Consider the following 19,934-nt stretch of genomic DNA (forward strand, 5'->3'; position numbering starts at 1 on the left):
TGCTTGCGGCAAGGGGTCAGGCTGTCATCTTGCTTCAGGGCACAGTGCCTCTCAGGTACCATGGGCTCCGGACAGGACTATTAAATGCTGCCCTGCCTGTGCACAGAGTGTCTGGTGTCAGAGCTAGGGTGGAGCTGGGAGGGGAGGTTGTGGAGATCTGAGAGCCTGTTCAGTGCCCTCACATGTGTTCTCTTCCAGCCGCGGAATTATTTTCATTGTCCTTCCCAGAAACTGTAACTTCCTACTGAACACAAAGAGCAAAAAGGGGGAAATGGATTTATTACTCACAGGGATCTTGGACCTAAGGAGGCAGTGCCGGAGCCTGAGGAGGAGTTGAATCAGCCTAACTCTTCTACCAGACAGCTGTGCTTCCAATTACTGGCAGAATGAATCATGTTTCTTGTAAGTAATAGAACTGCCCGTTTTCATTCTATCTTTAACCTGGGCGACGTCCATTTCTCACAGGCCTGATAACTGTGGATTATATTGGCTTGTCCTAGACATTTCATGGTGATAACTCGAGTGGAGAGGTCAGACTCCCATCTCCAGGAACTGAGATAGGGTGCAAATTACCCTATGTAGGCTTCTGTCCCTCAGGGAATATTTTCACAAGGGCAGTGTGGTGAAGACAGGAAGGTCAGGATTGTGGACTTGGAGCTCAACTAAATAGAGTTCAAGTCTGGTCCTTCCCACTTTATAGCAGTGTGACCTTGTTCATTGCTTAGCATCTATGAGCCTTGATTTTCTTATCTGTAAAATGGGAACAGTAACACCTCTCTGTCACTCTCACCGAGTCGTCATTTCCAGCCTCAGCACGTGGCTAGACCCAAGGGCTGGAGTTACTAATTTGGCAGCACAAGGAGCCTCTAGCCAAAACCAACTAACTGTTTCCTGGCATGGTGGCCAGAGCTGGGCTGTGAGTGGGGAAGGGCATGAGTGGGGAAAGGGTGGGGGTGGTGAAGAGTCTTTCAAGCGGTGAAATAAGCAGCAATGTAGGGATCAGAGGTAGTATTGAGCTTCTTTTTTTAAAAAATAAATTTATTTATTTATTTTTGTCTGCGTTCTGTCTTCGTTGCTGCGTGCAGGCTTTCTCTAGTTGTGGTGAGCGGGGGCTACTCTTCATTGTGGTGCACAGCCTTCTCATTGCGGTGGCTTCTCTTGTTGTGGAGCACGGGCTCTAGGTGCACGGGCTTCAGTAGTTGTGGCATGCAGGCTCAGTAGCTGTGGCTCACGGGCTCTAGAGCACAGGCTCAGTAGTTGTGGCACACGGGCTTAGCTGCTCTGCGGCATGTGGGATCTTCCCCGACCAGGGCTCAAACCCGTGTCCCCTGCATTGGCAGGCGGATTCTTAACCACGGAAGCCCCGTGGGCTTTCTCTAGTTGCGGCAAGTTGGGGGGCTACTCTTTGTTGTGGTGCACGAGCTTCTCATTGTGGTGGCTTCTCTTGTTGCGGAGCACGGGCTCTAGGGAGAGCGGCCTACAGTAGTTGTAGCACACGGGCTCAGTAGTTGTGGCTCGCGGGCTCTAGAGTGCAGGCTCAGTAGTTGTGGCACACGGGCTTAGTTGCTCCGCGGCATGTGGGATCTTCCTGGACTGGGGTTCGAACCCATGTCCCCTGCATTGGCAGATGGATTCTTAACCACTGCGCCACCAGGGAAGTCCCAAGGAGAACAGTTTATTGGCTATTTGTATTCGTACATATGATTTATAGGCCTCAGATTTTACTGTTTCCCAGGCCATGCAAATATTGGACAGACCTGAGGATGGGAAGACAAAATGACGTGGGGTCAAGAGGAACACAGGGGGTGATGTCAGTGCTCCTCACAGACCTCCTCCCACCTTCTGAAATCTCCCTGTGCTCCCCACCCTGCCCCTCCCCACTGCTACCCCCAGCAGCTTGCCAGCTGGGAGGGTCCCCCACCTGGGGCAGCTCTTAGCCAAGGATGGGGGTGCTGAGGGAAGAAGAAAGCCTGGCTCCCTGGCCTCTGGTAGAGGGGCTCCAAGGAAGATTTTTTTTTTTAATTAATTAATTTGTTTTTATTTTTGGCTGTGTTGGGTCGTCCTTGCTGCGCGTGGGCTTTCTCTAGTTGCAGCGAGTGGGGCCTACTCTTCGTTGCGGTGCACGGGCTTCTCATTGCAGTGGCTTCTCTTGTTGTGGCGCACGGGCTCTAGAGCACAGGCTCAGTAGTTGTGGTGCACGGGCTTAGTTGCTCTGCGGCATGTGAGATCTTCCCGGACCAGGGCTCGAACCCGTGTCCCCTGCATTGGCAGGCGGATTCTTAACCACTGTGCCACCAGGGAAGCCCCTCCATGGGTGATTTTGCTGCAGAGATAGCATTGGTGTGGCCTCAGCCTTGCCTGTCTCCTCCCTTTCCCTGTCCTGCTTCCCACTCCCTGCTGGTTTCCCCCCAGAGCACTCCTGAACAAATCACTGGCACAAGAACCTCCTCTCAGAGTTTGCTTCTGAGCATCTGATGGAAGATAGGCTTTGGAGGGTTTCAGTTTTGTTTTGTTTCTGTTTTGAAGGAAGGAGAAATTACAGCATGTTTTGTATGCTCAGGGGGATGACATGGGAGAGGGGAAGGATAACAGAGCAGAAAGGAGATAGAGGGAGGGCTGTGCAGGTGACATCTTTGAGTAAGCAGGATGGCATGTTTCCTGCACAAGGCACTGACTCTTCGGAGTAACACGGGCAGCTCCCATTGTTGATGGGAGAGAAACCAGCGAATGAGGGTTAAGGTGCCTGTGGGTGGGGAGACTTGGTGATGGAAGGTGGAAGTCTCTTCTGATCACTTTGCTTAGAGAAATGAGTGAGACAGACCATCAAATGAAAGTGAAGGGTGTGGAGGATAATAGAGGTCTGAGCAGACAAAAGAAGGTTTAAAATAGTCTGAGAAAGCAAAAGGGTGACAGAACTAGGGAAATGTCACACAATTTCCAGGAAACACTGAACACCTATTTGAGGTTTGTGGTCATCGGCTTTAAGTGAGCCCAGTCTGCAACATTGTGGTTTCACACCAGCCATAACCAAGAATTCCAGTACAAACGTGGAGTAAGCAGACATATACGATTAACCAGTTTGGATTCTAGGACTGAAGGAAAGGCGAGGGTGTTGAGGGTTGGTGCAAGAGAGTGAGTTTAATGATGACACACGGACTCTAGCTGGGTAAAGAGGGAGTAAGGGAGTGAGGGGTGATGTTGACATTGGAAAGATGGCAGATAGGGTCAGTGGACTGACTAGAGGCCCCCGTGGCTCTGAAGACAGCTGAAGGGAGGGTCCTAGAGGAAGTGAGATGTAATTGTAGGAGGTGGTTGTCAGAGAGGGGCACACTTGAAGCTGAGACTCGGGTGGAAGTACAGATATTGGTAATGACAAAGCGTACTGGATTCGTGACTGAGCGGACATGGAGGTTGGGCTCACTTAAAGGGGGTGGGGTAGATCAGGGATAAATGCAGAGTGAAATAATGCGAAAGTGTATGCCAAAATAGAATTTTAAGCGAATGAACTCTTCTTCTTTGTGTGTTCTTGTATTTCCCCAATGTTCTACGATGAACATATATCACTATATAAGCAGAAAACAATTAATAAGTAAAATCAAAGACACTACTCAGAGGTAAAAAGGAAAAACATGTCTTTATTTATGTAAGGCAATTACTACTATTTACAAGTACTCAGTCCACAAAACTCATAAAGTTATCCCATTCTAGAATTGTACCAGTATTTCCAGGCATCTTACAGCATCATTTTAAATAAGACCAAGTGAGAAATGTGAGTTTCACAGTGTATAATATATACTTTGTTTCAAGAAATTCTTATTTTAAAATGCACATATATTGTTCTTTGTTGTATTTGCATTTGCACTAAGAAACCCTGAAATTATCTATGGGATGAGGAGGACAGAGGACCGGGCAGGCAGTGCACAGAAATGGGGGCGAGACTTTTCTTGAACACCCTTTCATATTTTCTTATCTTCGAACAACGTAAAGATAGCACCTATTCAAAAATAAATTTAAACAGTAAAATTTAATATCATCTAAAAATTTTAATAGAAAAACCCTCTTTTAAATTTTCATACATGCAAAAGTTATGTTAAATACAATGTTTGTATTGCCAAATGGGTCTTTCTTTAAACAGGAAATTCCCTTATTGCTTTTTTAAAAGGGTTCTACTTTCAGAAATTTAGTTTCTGTTTAAAGATACAAATATGTCACTATATTTTTACCACATCTTTAAGAGCAAACTGCAGACTTTTGACAAGACTCAGACCCTACCAGAAAAAAGTTTAAAAAAAACTTGTCACATACAACATATACCTCACCAGACGATAGTTACCCTTGCTTGGTAGGTCTCCAGAGTTTAGAACCCGTGGTTCTAAGTACATTCTAAGGCGGCAATTCAAGTCCAACAGAGAAAAAGATAATTAAAGCTGTCTGCAGGTGAAACCAGATGGCAGGATTGCAAAGCAAGAGATACACAGGATTGCAAATCCTCCACTAACAGCTGTGCAACTTTGGTAAGTTTAACATTCTGAAGGCTGGACCACAGGGTCTCTCAAATCCATGACTCTGTGTGTGGTGTGAGTTCCCTCTGCTGGAAGAGTTAAGGGGAGGGATGGTGAAGTAGAGTCTATAGGGTTGAGAGGATGGATTGGAGCAGGTTTCTAACAGATTAACCACTGACACTTGACAATAAGCTGAGAATCCCCAGCCATGGACCCTAATCTATGCTACATTTAAAAGTGCAATGTAAAGTTCATCACTTTCTGTGGGCACCCGGATGTGAGCACAGAAGTTATGTGGCGGTACTCAAATACGAGGTGGTCATACGGAAGAGAAGGGCACTTGTATTAATTTTTAAAGATTACCCCCACAAGGAATGACAACATTTAAAAATGACAACATTTAAAAATGACAACATTTAAAAATGAAGGGCACTTGTATTAATTTTTAAAGATTACCCCCCCACAAGGAATGACAACATTTAAAAATGACAACATTTAAAAATGAAGGTGGAGGACTCTCAGACCCTGAAGATAAATCCACAAAAACCTAAGGGCCCAAGAATTTCAGGTTGAGAACTTGACTATGTCACTCAGAAAGTATCCGACCTGGAAAACTTTGTTAATCTGATATGGCACACAAGTCGTCTATAAAATGAGGTAAACGTCTACTTGGTTCACCTCAGCGGAGACTTGATCACTGATCTTCAGCTGCCACTCAGCCTATTCACTGTTGTGTTAAACTGATCAGTCTGGTCTGATTGGTCAGTAACCACAATGTACTAGTTGCATATATGTTTAAATTACCTGAGTACTGGGGGAATAATTATATTGCTAAGGGAAATGCCACGATATCAAACCTGCCCACCACCATGGTGAGTCCCTGAAGCAGATGCCAGTAGGATGCTATAGTGACTAATAGTCCTAATAATGCTATACACCGGTAGTATCATTATTAAATAACTAATATTTGCATAATACTCTATCAAAAGTTTTCATGTCTTTCATTTTGTTTGGTAGAAGCCAAACTTTTGAGCGATAAAGAGAAAAGAAAAGAAAAAATTAACTACAGCTCTTGTAGATTGAACAAAACTAAGCAAAATATACAGAAAGCTTATTCCATCTGCCATTTTCATCATAAATGTCTGGACAGACAACGGCTGTAGGCACTGCCAAATGGTTGTGATCAATCACTTCCTTTTGTCTCTGGACTCTAAATTCACACACACACACACAAATACAGACAAGGGCCAAGTGTGTATATGCTCCATTTAGGAAAAATAAGCCCAGAACGATTGCACTCCTGCTGTCTGTATAGACCCATGACTCACAGGCATACATGTCTAGTGATTCCTCACATGCTTGCTGGAGGCCTCTGTAAAGAAAGTTCATGGAAAGTTTCCTGATTCTAGAGTTTAACCCTACACAAGCACTAAGTTCCAGTGAAACAGAAATATAAAATAGACCACAGGCCCAGGACTTCAACGTCAAGCCCCACATATTTCTGACGCAGGAGAATTCATCACCTGTGTTGCCCAGCTGGACTCAGAACCAAGAGCTGGCCTGGTTGTTCCTCAGTCAGAGAATATCAGTGGGTGTTGCTACTGTTGATTTGAAGCTAAAAGTCAGCAGGAATTAGATGCAAAGGAACTCAAACTCTGCTATTTCTATTAAGGTTACTACCAGAATGCTGCTACCATGGGCCTTATAGGCACCACGCCACAATTAGATTTAAACCTTAATCCTCCCAACAGATAATACTTCTCTACTATATAGATAAGGCTCAAAAAACTAGCTTGACTTAGTGTCTCAGAGCAAGGAAATCACAGCATACAACAGAAACCCAAGGCTTCTCTCTCCAGACCCTTTGCTCTTTTCTTTGTACCAAATCATCCTTCAACTAGCAAAGGACTGTTCAATGGCCAAAAGCTGTGTATATCCAATGGGACAAAGACGGTACCCCCCAGCTGTTAGCTTTGACTTGTAAGAACAATGATTTTGGAAGATCATCCTGACATATATATGAGATTTGTTTCCTTGGTCAACCTACATTCAAATCCATGTAATTACTAGCTACATTATAACAAGGTTCTTATGAATATTTCTCATTGCAAATTTGCCAGACATTAATCTGACTTTCATAAAAATAATTATAAAATCAAGCATCACTGAGTTATTTTTTCTTCATTCCCTGACATCTTTCATGAGCACCTACATATCCAAGAAATGTTCCTAAAGTCCTGTTATGACCCATGACATTCCAGTTCAGTTAAGTGGGAAATAAAATCCTGTAAACGATAGCTGGCTGGACGTTGTAGCAAATCACTCTGTCTCCTTGGGCTTTAGTTTCTTCATCTATAAATGAAGTCATTAACCACAGGACTTTCAATCTCCCTCCTTCCAGGAACTAACATTTAATTCCTTCCAAGAATTAAAACTTCCTCTTGAAATTAAAAAAAAAAAGTTCAGTACATAGGAGTGTTGACAACCTTAATTTTTAAAGTATCAAGGCTTCCATACAGAGCCTCCCCCTCCAGAAGGCATAGCCAGACACAGCCTGGCCAGAGAGAGCAACAAGCCCTGTGAAAATCTTCAGTCCCTGAGGCCGCCTCTCTCTTCATCACTTTGGGTCAGAGGAGCAGAGCGTGTTAGAGCTAAGGCAGGGGCTGTTGACTACAGTCAGCTGCCAACCCTGAGGACTCTGACCAAGAGAGATGCTGTGTGCAGATTTAGTCCTGATTCAAGCCTCACCTGAAGCCACTCTCCGCGTTCATGTGTTTTCAGGTGAAAGAAGCAACCAATTTTCTTTTTTGCTTTAGTTAGTGTGAGGTGGTTGTTCTGTCAGCGATGTCTGAAATGTCATGACCAACATGGAATTTAATACAAGGTTGTAAAGTTTGTGCTCCCAGAGCAGCTGAATGTGTCTGTCTTCACACTGAGCTGTCATCTTCCGAGAGCCAACCCTGTTCCCGGCCCAAGAGAAACATTGCCTGCAGAAACACCTTCCTTACACTAAAGCAGGAAATGGGTGTGGCATAGATCAAATTTTAGGGGAGAACAAGGAGAGGGTCATTGAACCATGATCTCATCATTATCCAGTGTCCAAAACAAGACCATTCAGGGGGGACACAGAATTATAACAAGGGGTGAGCATATACAGAAGGGAAATCTAAGCGCAGTGAAGGCCACGAACAGTGGTTCTGAGCTAAAAGGAACCTTAAAATACACGTTTTACTTCACAGATGCATAAACCGAGGCTAATCACTTTTATCTCGGGGTGCACAACTAAATTCAAGACTACAGTCCAAGGCTTCAACAAAGAAAGTTTTCTACCATTTAGACTTATCCAAAAAAAACAAACGAAAAAAACAAACAGATTTTGTTGTGTCAGAAAATAGGGCATGTTCTTCTACTAGAAAGACAGGTGGAGGCCAGCTCACTACCTGTCACTGATTTCTATGACGGGTGGGAGGTTGGAAGCGATGCCCAAAGGGTCGTTTCAAGTTTAAGCATCAATCAAAACTTTCTACTATAGTAAAAGTTCTTCCTGTGGCACAGGGAATACTACTTTTTTACGTAGTGTGAAAGCAGGCTGAGGCATCTGTTTTTTTGTTCCGTGTTTGTCCGCTTGTCGACTCACATCATCGTTGACAGCAGTGAGAATGGATAAGATATCTTCCTGTCTGCAGGCAGAAAAGAAAATATATTTTCAACCAGGAGATAGAAATCACATACCAGGTCTTAGAAAACAGATTTTAAAATACGTGGCTTCTTCCCAGTCTAGCATGCCAAGATTCTAACTGGAATTTTGCCAAATATAAAGAAACATTTTTTCCGAAATTAAAAAAGAAATGCTAAATTATATAAAATTTTTCAATTCTACAGTCAGTATTTAAGAACATCATAATAATAATCACACCTTGCACTTTAATGCACTTAGTCCACAAAGACATTTTGCATAGAATTATTTTTCTGTGTTCTTCCTTCAAGCTGGTAGGTAGGTAGGTAGATAGATAGAGAGATAGATAGAATAGGAGGTGATAGAACTATATATAGAGAGAGACTACTATTAATAATACCCTCTCTATTCTAGGTTTTGGGAGGGATAAAGGGCAAACATGACACAATTCCTGAACTTAAACACTTAGAATACAGACATGAAACATGTACCAAGGATAGCAGAGAGACAAACTCCATAATACAAGGCAGAATGTGATCAACACCGCATGAAAAGTAGGTCAAAGTTCCCCTGCAAATTCTGAGGAAAGACAGTGCCTCTGGCTGGGAGAAGAAGACAAGACTCCATAGAGGAGGCAGAATTTGATCCAGAGGGCATTTACCAGAATGTTCTGGGGGTGGGCAATACATATCACTGGAAGCAAAGCATAGGCTCTGGAGACAGAACTCAAGTTTGAATCATGCCTTCATGACTGGTTCTCAGCACCTGCATCCTGCATCACACTAGCTGTTCTCTCTGTCCCCAGATCTCCCTGTGGCTGACTCACCATTCAGTCTTACTTGAAATATCGCCTCAACCAGGAAGCCTTCTCAAGTAGCTCTCTGCTCTACACTCCATATCATTATCCTGTTTTGCTTTTCATAGCAGGTATTACTTCCCAAAATTATCTCACTAATTCATATGTTCATTTACTTACATTTTTATTATCTGCCTTCCTGTCACTAAGTGGTAACTCCCATGCAGAAGAAATTTTGTCTCTCTTGTTCACAACGATACCCCAAACCCCCAGCTCAGTACCCAGACAGTAGGCACGTAGCAGGCCCTTGATAAATAGTGCATTTTCCCTGATGCCATAGGAATTGGTCTTTGATGGAGAGGTTGGTAAAGAAGAAGGAAAAGCCAAGGTGACTCAAGGCTCCCATCCTGGTTCCCAATCCTGAATTCCCAGAATTGGAACTGTTCCTAGCAATGGGGATTCAGGAGTAGGAACCCCTGGAGAGGGCTAAGAAGATGAATTCAGGACTGTGCATACTGAATGTGAGGCCCAAAGGCAACAGAGGCGTGGGATGTCTGGCAGGCTGTGAGAAATGCATGGGACTGACCCGAAGAATGAGGTTGACTCAACCCGGCACTCAATGGTCCAGCAAATGCTTATCAACCTCAACAATGTATCAGGTACTGTGTCAGGTGCCGAGGATATAAGGTTAAATGAAACATCTCTGCCTTTCAGAAACTCAGAGATGGCAACTTGGGAGATGTTTTCATGGAGCTGCCAGTGGCCGCCAGGTATAGCTAAAGCTGCCAAAAGGGGCTATAGAGAGACAGCAAAGGAGAGGGGCTGGGGCAGAACCTTGGTGAATGCCCATTTCCATTGTGCCAGGTAAAGAGCATGTGACAGAGACAGAAGGAAAGTTGTCAGAGCAGTGGCAGGAAACCACGGGTATTATAACGCCAAAGGCAGCACACGGGCATTCAGTAAATGCAAGTGATTGATACTAAATAAATGAAGGAACAAATAAAAGGCCTCCCTGCCTATACTGATGCTGTTCCCTCTCCCCAGAATGTCTTTCACCCTGATTATTCACCTAACATCTATTTGGCATCTCTAGAAGCTTCCCCTGATCCTCCAAATCTGGGTGAGGTGCTAGTTCCATATGGTCCCATAACACCTATGCTTTACAATGTATATTTACCATAGGGAATGATCTTCCCCATATACTTGTCTGTCTTTCCAGATTGTGAGCAACTTGAGGACAGGGACTGTGTCTTTTTTTAAATTCTGTATCTTCCTTTCCAGTTACATGCCAGTGCTCAATACAGGTGTGTTGGATGGGTGGATGGATGGATGAATGGATGCATGGATGGATGCATGGGTGGGTGGATAGATGGATGAACAGGTAGGTGGATAGATGAATGAATGAACAGGTAGGTGAATGGAACAACTCAAAACTCTCACCTTGGGACCAAGTCCTTCAGATGATTATACAGAGACTGGATATACCAGCTACCTTCCTCCACGTGCCGAAAGGACATGTAGCCGGGGACAGTGGCCAGGCCAAGAAGGAAATCCGCCTCAACGGGAATACTGTCTTGAAGGGAAGGGGGCACGTGCTCAGGATTTACTGCATCTGCTTCAATGGATACGGAAGGTTGTATTTCTTCACCTTGACAGGCCTGGATGAAAAAGAGTTTGGGTTTGTGAGCCAGAGCGGGACACTGCTGGGCCGTGAAGTGAGACATGATCTGCCGGATGGGAATGAGGTTCCCATCAGAAGAGTAGACAGCTCCAAATTTCCCATGGGTCAGAACACAGAACACAAAGCAGTCTCCATCAGCATGGCCTGGATGAGTCCGAAAATACTGCAGAACCTCCTCTAGGTGGCCTTTAGTCACATTGACATAAATATGCACCCTGAACCCAAGCCACTGAAACACGCGCCTCAGGCACTCTGTGAAAAAGGAGAGAAAGGGGAAATAGTGAAATGGAGGGAAATAAAACAAAACGAAGGGGTGAAACAATGCTAGTAGTTATAAAAATCTGCATAGCAAATAGGCTGAAGCTTTGGGTGTTTTTTCTACTTTCATAACAATAAAATTTTACAATTCACCTGACTTTTTATAGTAGCCACAGTGCTACCACAATGATCCTGTGAGTCAGCAGAGGCCAGAATTTTATCCTATTTCACAGATGAGGAAGCTGAGGCCCCATGAATCTCCCACATGATCACAAACCTGGTTAGTGGTGGAGGCACAACTCTAACCCAGGTTGTCTCATCTGACCCAGGTGCTCTCTCCCACCCAGAGTCGTAAATGGTCAGGGACTCTGGTCACTCTTTAAGCAGGTCAGTGACCCCAGGAGCTATGGTCTGAAAGTCTGTGTTCCCCCTCAACCCCCAAGGTGAGGGTATTAGGAAGTAGAGCCTTTGGGAGGTGCTTAGGTCATCAGGGTGGAACCCATTAAGAAGACCCCAAAGAGCAATCTTGCCCTGGCCGCTGAATAAGGTTACAGAGAGAAGACGGCCATCTGGGAAGTGGGCTCTCACCAGATACCAAAATGCCAGAGCCTTGATCTTGGACTTCCCAGTCTCCAGAACTGTGAGAAATAAATGTTTGCTGTTTAAAAGGCATCTAATGGTATTAGATGCCATCGGATGGACTAAGACACCAGGAATATACAGGAAGCTTAGAAACATTTCTGATATCATCCTTATATTTACATGGAAGATAAAAACTACAGAAAGAGGGCTTCTCTGGTGGCGCAGTGGTTAAGAGTCCGCCTGCCGATGCAGGGGACACGGGTTCATGCCCCGGTCTGGGAAGATCCCACATGCCGCGGAGCAGCTGGGCCCGTGAGCCATGGCCGCTGAGCCTGCGCGTCCGGAGCCTGTGCTCCGCAGCGGGAGAGGCCACAACAGTGAGAGGCCCGCGTACAGCAAAAAAAACCAAAAACCCAAACGAAAAAAAACTACAGAAAGAAAATGTGAAAATAAAAAGTGATTTTAAGATTTCTAACTTGCATTTCATGCACTTCCAGACTTTCTTACCAGCATCTTTATTGGTCCCTGGTCTTTTTGACAGTGAGGTAAAACTGTGATTATTGACAACAACACAATACCCTCTGTGTTTCCGATCCATCCTGTACACAGCTGTCTCCTTGAAAGAAGAAGAGATAGGAACCACTTATTAGGGAATGCTTATTTTAAGGGTTTAATGTTTCTAACCAACCACTCCATTTATCAGTACCAAAGGCAGAGAGTTCTCAAGACCCTGGTCCTGATCTGGAATTAACGATTAATTCCAAGGTAGAATGCCAGGTCCTCATTAAAACTCAAACTTCACCTGTCTTGCCTGCAGAATGTGAATTCGCAGTGTTAAATAATAAAATATGTATTTCTAACTTTGGCAAACCCAGAGTTTATGCGAAAGCATCTTTCTTGTTGGATTAGCAAAGTGAAGAAAGCATAGGTAAGGATCTAACAAGACAACAAAAATATCAAATGGTAATTTGTTTTTTAAAATGGTAGGATTCTGGAGTGATCTGATTCCTCCAAAAACAGAGAAATCTCTTTTGTAGAGATCACAGTGTGAATTTTAAAATATGTGCAATTGTTTTTGAAGATTACTGTAAATAGCATTTGGTTACAAATTAGCTGAGTTGGCTTCAGCAGGGCCTCTCTGTGGCTACAATGATCTCCTGAAAACATGGTACAGTTTTGATCCAAGCAGAAAAGAAGTGGCTTCAGTCGATGAAAAAGAAATTCCCCTCTCTGCATATTTCAAAGGATATGCATGACTGAAAGGGCAATAACATCACCTCCATAGGCAAAGGTCAACACACTTCTGATTATTACAGAAAAAGGCGAAAAGAACAGAGACAATCACACAGAGACAGGAAGAAGAACCAAGATAGAAACAAAAATCTGAGCCCACAGAGTCCTTAAGGGCTGGACCCTAGTTGGAGAAGACCTGAGGAAACAGTGCAAACCTTTGTGCTGGTTTCAGAAGTTAGAGTGTCAACAGATGATCCCAACATCTTCAGGGAGACCGGGGTTGCTCTGTCACCTAGAAAGACAAGTACTCAGACTCTTTACATATCTTTCCCCAAACACTTAGATTTCCTTACAGAGGATGGGTTGGAATCAGCTCAAGTGTTTCTGGTTAAAAGTTTGGTTGGGTTGAGTCAACATTTATCTGTCACTGGGTAGAGAGAGGCTGGGCAGACACCAAAAAGAAAGAGCGGGGTGGCGGGGGGCGGGGGGGGGGAAGGCCCAGCGACCCAATTTGGGCAGAGCAAAAATCACCACAGCCCTGGGATCAATTTAGTCATGGCTTTGGCATTGGCTGCGGACTGCACTGCTTTGAAGTGCACCTGCAAACTCTCTGGTTCCTCCGGATAAGAATCCTTCGTAGAGAGAGGAAGCCAAAGATGAGTTGTCAGAAGACAGTAAAGGGAAAATGTGACTTGAAGCTTTTCTTCTCCCACACACGCCTGGCAAGTTTTCAGTAGAATCCGGAAGCTCTGCCCTTGTCTGTGAGGCCTGAGTTAGCTATTAACACGGTTAAGGGTCAGTCCTGGGCACTCAGCTCAGGCTGAGTAAGTCCAGGATCCTCCAGACCAGAGAACCTACCAAATGGGACCCCCGCTGCAGTCCTCCCGCGCACCTGTAAATTCTCCCTCCACGTGGGAGAAGGTAACTCTCCAGCAAAGACAGGTCTCAACTTTGAAACGGCAGAACTGCAGCACTGAAGGAAACCTGCTTGTTTTTCAGAAGTGAAACCACTGCCTGAGCTCTTGTAGCTGCAAGGGGTTAGAGCCAGGTCCTCAGAGGGTGTGCTCTGGAGTCAGACCGCCAGTTTCAAATCCCAGCTGCACTCCATTCTAGCTGCGTGACCTTCAGCAAAGCACCAGACCTGTTGGGTCTCAGTTTCCTCATCATTAAATGGGAATAACAGTGGTACCTATCTCCAGGTGACTGGATTATTAAAGGAGATAAGTCCTAGGAAGCTCTTAGGACAGTGGCTGGCACATGACAAGAGCTCAGTAACAATAATTCTCATCCATATCATATCATGCAGCCTCCCAGATAGGCAGAAAGACAAAAGTCCCTAGGAAAGTGGGGTGTATTGGACTCTGAAGTTTAAATTTCCAGGAAAAAAAGAAATGAGGAATGGACACATCATAGAGAGAACACCAGAACCCTGATTGTTTGTAAGCAGTTTAGCCCAGTGGTTTTTCAAGGTCATGGTTGCTGGGCAAGGATTCAGAACATTAAACACACTGTTGCCAAGTCCCTCCCTCTGACCGCCTCTTTCCCTCTGAAAAATACAAGCAGCATCTGGAGCCGTACTATTCTACAGAGTCTACATTCTGCTCCTGCCGCTGCAGCAGCTGGCCTGAGGGCTTCTGCCCGCCAAGGGCTCCGTCCCTCCCCACAGAGGGTGACCTCATTCTGAAGGGTGGAGGGAGACCAGCTCTGCATTCCCCAGATGCTGGTAGGCTAGGCTTTCCAAGTAGAAACCACCCAGCCCTCGACATCCGCCCCCATGGAAAAGCCTGGTATAATCCACACATTCAGTGGCTTGCCCTGAATTAGAACAAGAACTGAATTCTCCACTAATGTGTAAGCCTTCTCCCAAGTCACCCCAAATTGCTTGGTATGTATCAAATATATCTATTACTGGCGTACTGATCCAAGTTATAAAAAGTGTATTAGAGGGAATTCCCTGGCTGTCCAGTGGTTAGGACGCAGCACTTTCACTGCAGGGGAACCCAGATTCAATCCCTGGTCAGGGAACTAAGATCCTGCAAGCCACACAGCGTGGCAAAAAAAAAAAAAAAAAAAGTGTATTAGAAACACCTACCATTACTCTGTGCATGCTCATCTTGCCAGGACACCTCCTGTTGAGGCAAGAGGAAATTCATGAATTGCAGGAAATTCACACAGTTAGGGTAAGGGCTGAAAATCTAGGCTTGATTCAGAGAAGAAAAAATACCTGATCCCCAGCCATAGAAAAAGTCACTAGCAGGTAACAAGAAAAGAATCAACTTCGTCCTTCCAAACGGGAAGGTTCACAAAGACACAGCGGCAAAAGTATATGACACATACACAAAGATATTTATTCATTGCAACATTATTTGGAATAACTGAAGACTGGAAATAACCCTAATGTTGACCAACAGGGAGTGGTCGAAAGAACGACGGTTCATCACACAGTGTGGTAGAAGGCGGAAGACCATCTCCCCAGGAGATACAGTGACATGAAAGAAGTAATGTGAAGATTGGTATTTAGTGTGCTCCGTCTTTCATAATAAAGGAGAGATACGAGTGGGTTTTTTTCAATAGGATAAATCAAAAAACTAATAAAAATGGTAATCTATGGGGGGAGGAGAAGCAAGGCAGGGAAGCAATGCAGACTTCTCTGAGTGTTCTCAGTAGTTTTTCCTTTTAGTTTTATAAAATTAAATACAAAATTGAAGCACAGTTTAGGGCCTTTGTGTTTTCTGCAGCCACTCCCCATCCACTCCATTCCCACCACCCCCAGCCCTTAGCCTGCAGCTGAAAGCCCCAAAGGGAACATGACCACGACGTTTTGGGGAAGGACTGACCCTGCCACTGGCTGTGTGGTGGGAAGTACCAGGACATCTGTTTGACGTGACAGGCAAGTCACCCCCAAGTCACTGGGGGCGCCTCCCTGGTGGAGCCCACCAGGCTTCTGACTGCAGGAGGGCGAGCCAGACCGGAACTGCACTGCCTGACTCCCAAGCTGCCTGTGAGAAACGGAAGTCGTTTCTAAGGGGTGTGGCTCAGCCTTAATCTCTGAAGTGCTGCTGTTCCGGGCTCTGAGGGAACAAAGGCAAAGTTGTTTAGTTTCACTTTCCAGAAGACTTCCTGCCTTTCTTTTTGCAAGACACATTTCCCTTTCTTCTGCACCCTAGAGTCCTCCTCAACAGCATCCAAGGGCCAGGCAGGCTGTTTTCTGGGTTTGCACAGTTGGTTTTGAAAGCAGCTGAGTGAATTTTCTGGGATTAAGGGCATCACAGATACAGCAGTGGGCTCAACCCAGGCATCTCCAGGCCCCAGGTTTCTTTGGTTTGTCTCTTCCCTCGTGCTGATAAAATCAGCCAGAAAAAGGACTGGGAACAAGCTTTAGGGTCTGTCTGGCTCTCTTCGTCTGAGAATGTTGCATCCCCTGTTGATACCTCCCAAGTAGCTGTGTCAGAGAGGAATGAATGAATGACCCATTGCCTGGCCACACTTGGTCTTCTTTCCAGTGTTTTCCAGAGGGGTCCAGTAAGGCCTTAAAAAGCAGCTGTTGTTATGTCTCCTCGTTAGAGGGCATGCATGTCTTTAAGAAAAGGCTAGGACACACAAAGAAATATTGATTTGGTTTTTAAACAGATTAGAGGATGCTGCTTCAAATGCAGTTTCTTTTTGTTTCGTTTTGTTTTACAACCTAACTGTCCATCGACAGATGAATGGACAAAAAAATGGAGTATATATTTGTACAAAGGAATATCATTCAGCCCCAAGAAAGAAGGAAATCCTTTGCCATTTGCAAAAACGTCGATGAACCTGGCAGATGTTAGGCCAAGTGAAATAAGCCAGACACAGAAAGAAAAAAATGTATGATCTCACTTACATGTGGAATCTAAACTAGTTGAACTCACAGGGTAGAATGGGGTTGTCAGAGTTTTGGTGGGGTGCAGGGGTGCAGATGAAAAAGTGGGGAGATATTGGTCAAAGCGTACAAAGCTTAGGTATACGGGATGAATAAGTTCTGGGGATCTAATGTACAACATGGTGACTGTAGTTAACATAGTGTATTGTATACTTGACACTTGCTAAGAGGGCGGATCTTTTTTTGCTTTTAACTTCTTTATTGGAGTGAAATACAGTTTTGATAAAAGAAATTTTCACATATTGAGGAACAGGGAAGTCATCCTGGCTTATCCATGAGTTAACTTGAATTTTATGCTAACTACAACAGCCCGTTTGTGGCCCATCAAGCATACACTGGACACCTGCTTTAATTATTAAAGAAAAGGGCGCACTGACCAGAAGTAAAAAATGTCCATAGTTATAAAGATTAAATGCCTCCCTTCCTGGGACACCAATGCTGGTCCTCCTTTGATGATAAGACCATACCGACTTAGGTGCCAAGGCCATACCGACTTGCTGTGTACATGCTGATCTCTTTTTGTTTTTGTTTTTGAAACCTTGAAGGAAGGTTTCCCCGACTTTTTTGATGTTCTTGGCTCTGACAAGACATAAAACTGCTGAAAACCATGTTTCTCTGGAACAGTTCCTCAGAGTTATCTGAGAAACTGTCTTCCAGGCTATAGTCCTCAGTTTGGATCAAATAAAACCCTTTTCTATTCCTGTTGTAGACTGTTTATTGATTTGTTGTTGTCAATAGTTTCTTCTCATTAAATGCAATTGTTGGCAGTACTCTTTTATATAAGAAAACCTTTCAGGTACATATGAAACATGAGATAATTTACTAAGTTTTAGTTTATCTGTCACTTCATGGAGAGAGACTCGTGGCCTAGATAACTTTTAAGACACCTTTCAACGCTGAGAACCTATAAGCATGTGTGTAACGTGAGGTTCTGCCCTCCAAAGCCTCCTGCACTCCCAGCACCACCACGGCTATTCTCCGTCTTCATCTGGCCATGACCAGAATCACCCAACAGCAACAAAACAGCAGCACTTCAGAGGTTAAGGCTGAGCCACACGCCTTAGAAACTACTCAGGTTCTAGGAGGCAAAGGGGAAACTCCTGTGTGTGTGTGTGTGCGCGCGCACGTGTGCGTGTGTGCGTGCGCGCGCGCATGTGTGTGTGCGCGCGCATGTGTGTTTTCCACTTGCAAATCAGTCTCTGAGCACAAAACCAGGTAAAAATGTGGGCAAGGGACGGAATTAAGCTGAGTAGGCAAAACAACTTTTGAGGGAGAAAAGAGGACTCCTGCTTACAGTAAAATGCTGAGTGGTAACATAAATGTGGAGAGAATACTGGAGTTTGAAAATCATTGCTTTTCAATCATGCAAGAATCATCAATGGATGCTCAATCTAAGGTGACATTTTAATTCATTTCAAGGGAAAAAATAGTAACTTCATAAAATTAACTATATAGTGAAGAAGTCAGACAACATCTGGACCAAATAATCAAAATGTAAATCATGAATAGGGAGCCAATGAACACCACATGCCTGCAGATGGGATGCCCTGAGAAAGATATGGTATCATTGATGTAATATTCTGGCCAGAATATACAGCTTGAACCTAATCATGAGGTAACACCACTCACACACACACATGCACACACACACACACACACACACACACAAAGAGGAAAATTCTATTTTTTTAATAAAAGGTGGTGGTGGTGGTGACTATATTCTTCAAAAGTGTCCATGTCATAAAAGAGGAAGAAAGTTGTGGAGATGAAAAGATTTAAGGAGACTAAAGAGACATGACAACTAAATGCAATATATGATCCTAGACTGAATTATGTACTGGAGGGAAAAAAGCTATAAAACCTGTAAAAGTTATTATTGGGTTAATAGATAAAATTGAAATATGGACCACTGACTTGGTGAAACTTTTATATAATTTAATTTAACTGTACTATAATCTGTAAAACAATATCCTTATTATTATGAAATATACACTGAAGTATTTAGGGGTAAAGAGCCATGATGTATGCAACTTACTCTTAAAAAGTTCAGAAAAAATTATGTGTGTGCGTATACAAATAAAGAGAGAGCACACAAATGATAAAGCAAATGGGACAAAAGTGACAACAGGTAGGTGAATCTGGGCAAACAAATTTTGTATTATTCACATTTTTTTCAACTTTTCTATAAGATTAAACATACTTCCAAATTTTAAAATAATAATTATAACTGTAAATATATGACACCATGAAAATAGTAAAGAAGCTATGAAAGAATTTTTTAAGAATTAAAAAATAAAACTTCCAGGGTGGGAGGGAGACGCAAGAGGGAGGGTATATGGAGATATATGTATACATATAGCTGATTCACTCTGTTGTATAGCAGAAACTAGCGCAACATTGTAAAGCAATTATACTCCAATAAAGATGTTTAAAAAATAAATAAAAATAAAAAACTTCCAAAACAGCCCAATTAAAAAATGGGCGAAGGACTTGAATAAACATTTCTCCAAAGAAGATATACAAATAGCCAACAAGCACGTGAAAAGATCAACATCACTAATCATTAGGGAAATGCAAGTCAAAACTACAATGAAATACCACCTCACAGCCATTAGGTTGGCTACTATCAAAAACCAAGAAAATAACAAATGTTAGCAAGGGTGTAGAGAACCCTTGTGCCTTGTTTGTGAAAATGCAAAATGATGCAGCTGCTATGGAAAACAGTATGGTGGTTTCTCAAAAAATGAAATATAGGGAATTCCCTGGCAGTCCAGTGGTTAGGACTCAGCACTTTCACTGCCCAGGCCCAGGTTGAAACCCTGGTCGGGAAACTAAGATCCTTCAAGCTCCGAGGCACTGCCAAAAAAAAAAAAGAAAAAAGAAAAGAAATATAGAATGATATATGATCCAGCAATTCCACTTCTGGGTACCCCAAAAGAATTGAAAGCAGAGTCTCAAAGAGATATTTGTACACCCATGTTCATAACCAGTATTATTCACAATAGGGAAAAGGTAGAAGTTATTCAAGTGTCCATCCATGGATGAATGGATAAACAAGGTGTGGTATATACACACACTGGAATATTACTGAGCCTTAAAAATGAAGAAAAGTCTGACATGGATGAACCTTGAGGACATTATGCTAAGTGAAATAAGCCAGTCACAAAAAGACAAATACTGTATGCTTCCACTTATATGAGGTACCCAGAATGGTCAAATTCATAGACAGGAAGTAGAATGGTGTGTGCCAGGAGCTGGTGGGAGGGGGAATGGGGAGTTAGTGTTTAATGGATATA

General features: G+C 43.6%; 1 protein-coding gene across 3 annotated transcripts in view; it reads right to left on the bottom strand.

Annotated features, from left to right (window-relative positions):
- Positions 1-3,615: 3,615 nt before the first annotated feature.
- CASP10 (caspase 10) overlaps positions 3,616-19,934 on the bottom strand; it is a 29,949-nt gene continuing 13,630 nt past the window's right edge. Inside the window, exons 6-10 of one of the 3 annotated variants that reach the window (XM_029225176.1) lie at positions 14,821-14,857; positions 12,944-13,020; positions 12,003-12,111; positions 10,415-10,907; positions 3,616-8,182 (exon numbers count right to left, since the gene is read on the bottom strand). In XM_029225176.1, coding sequence (XP_029081009.1) covers positions 8,029-8,182; positions 10,415-10,907; positions 12,003-12,111; positions 12,944-13,020; positions 14,821-14,857 — 870 coding nt within the window. In that variant the 3' untranslated portion in view covers positions 3,616-8,028. Of the gene's footprint in view, positions 8,183-10,414; positions 10,908-12,002; positions 12,112-12,943; positions 13,021-14,820; positions 14,858-14,965; positions 16,319-16,370; positions 18,186-19,934 lie in introns of those variants that run through there. The other 2 variants (XM_029225179.1, XM_029225177.1) reach the window with 2 other exon arrangements.

This window comes from Monodon monoceros, unplaced genomic scaffold (assembly GCF_005190385.1).
Source record: "Monodon monoceros isolate NGI ecotype Baffin Bay Population unplaced genomic scaffold, NGI_Narwhal_1 Super_Scaffold_16, whole genome shotgun sequence".
Taxonomy (NCBI): Eukaryota; Metazoa; Chordata; class Mammalia; order Artiodactyla; family Monodontidae; genus Monodon; species Monodon monoceros.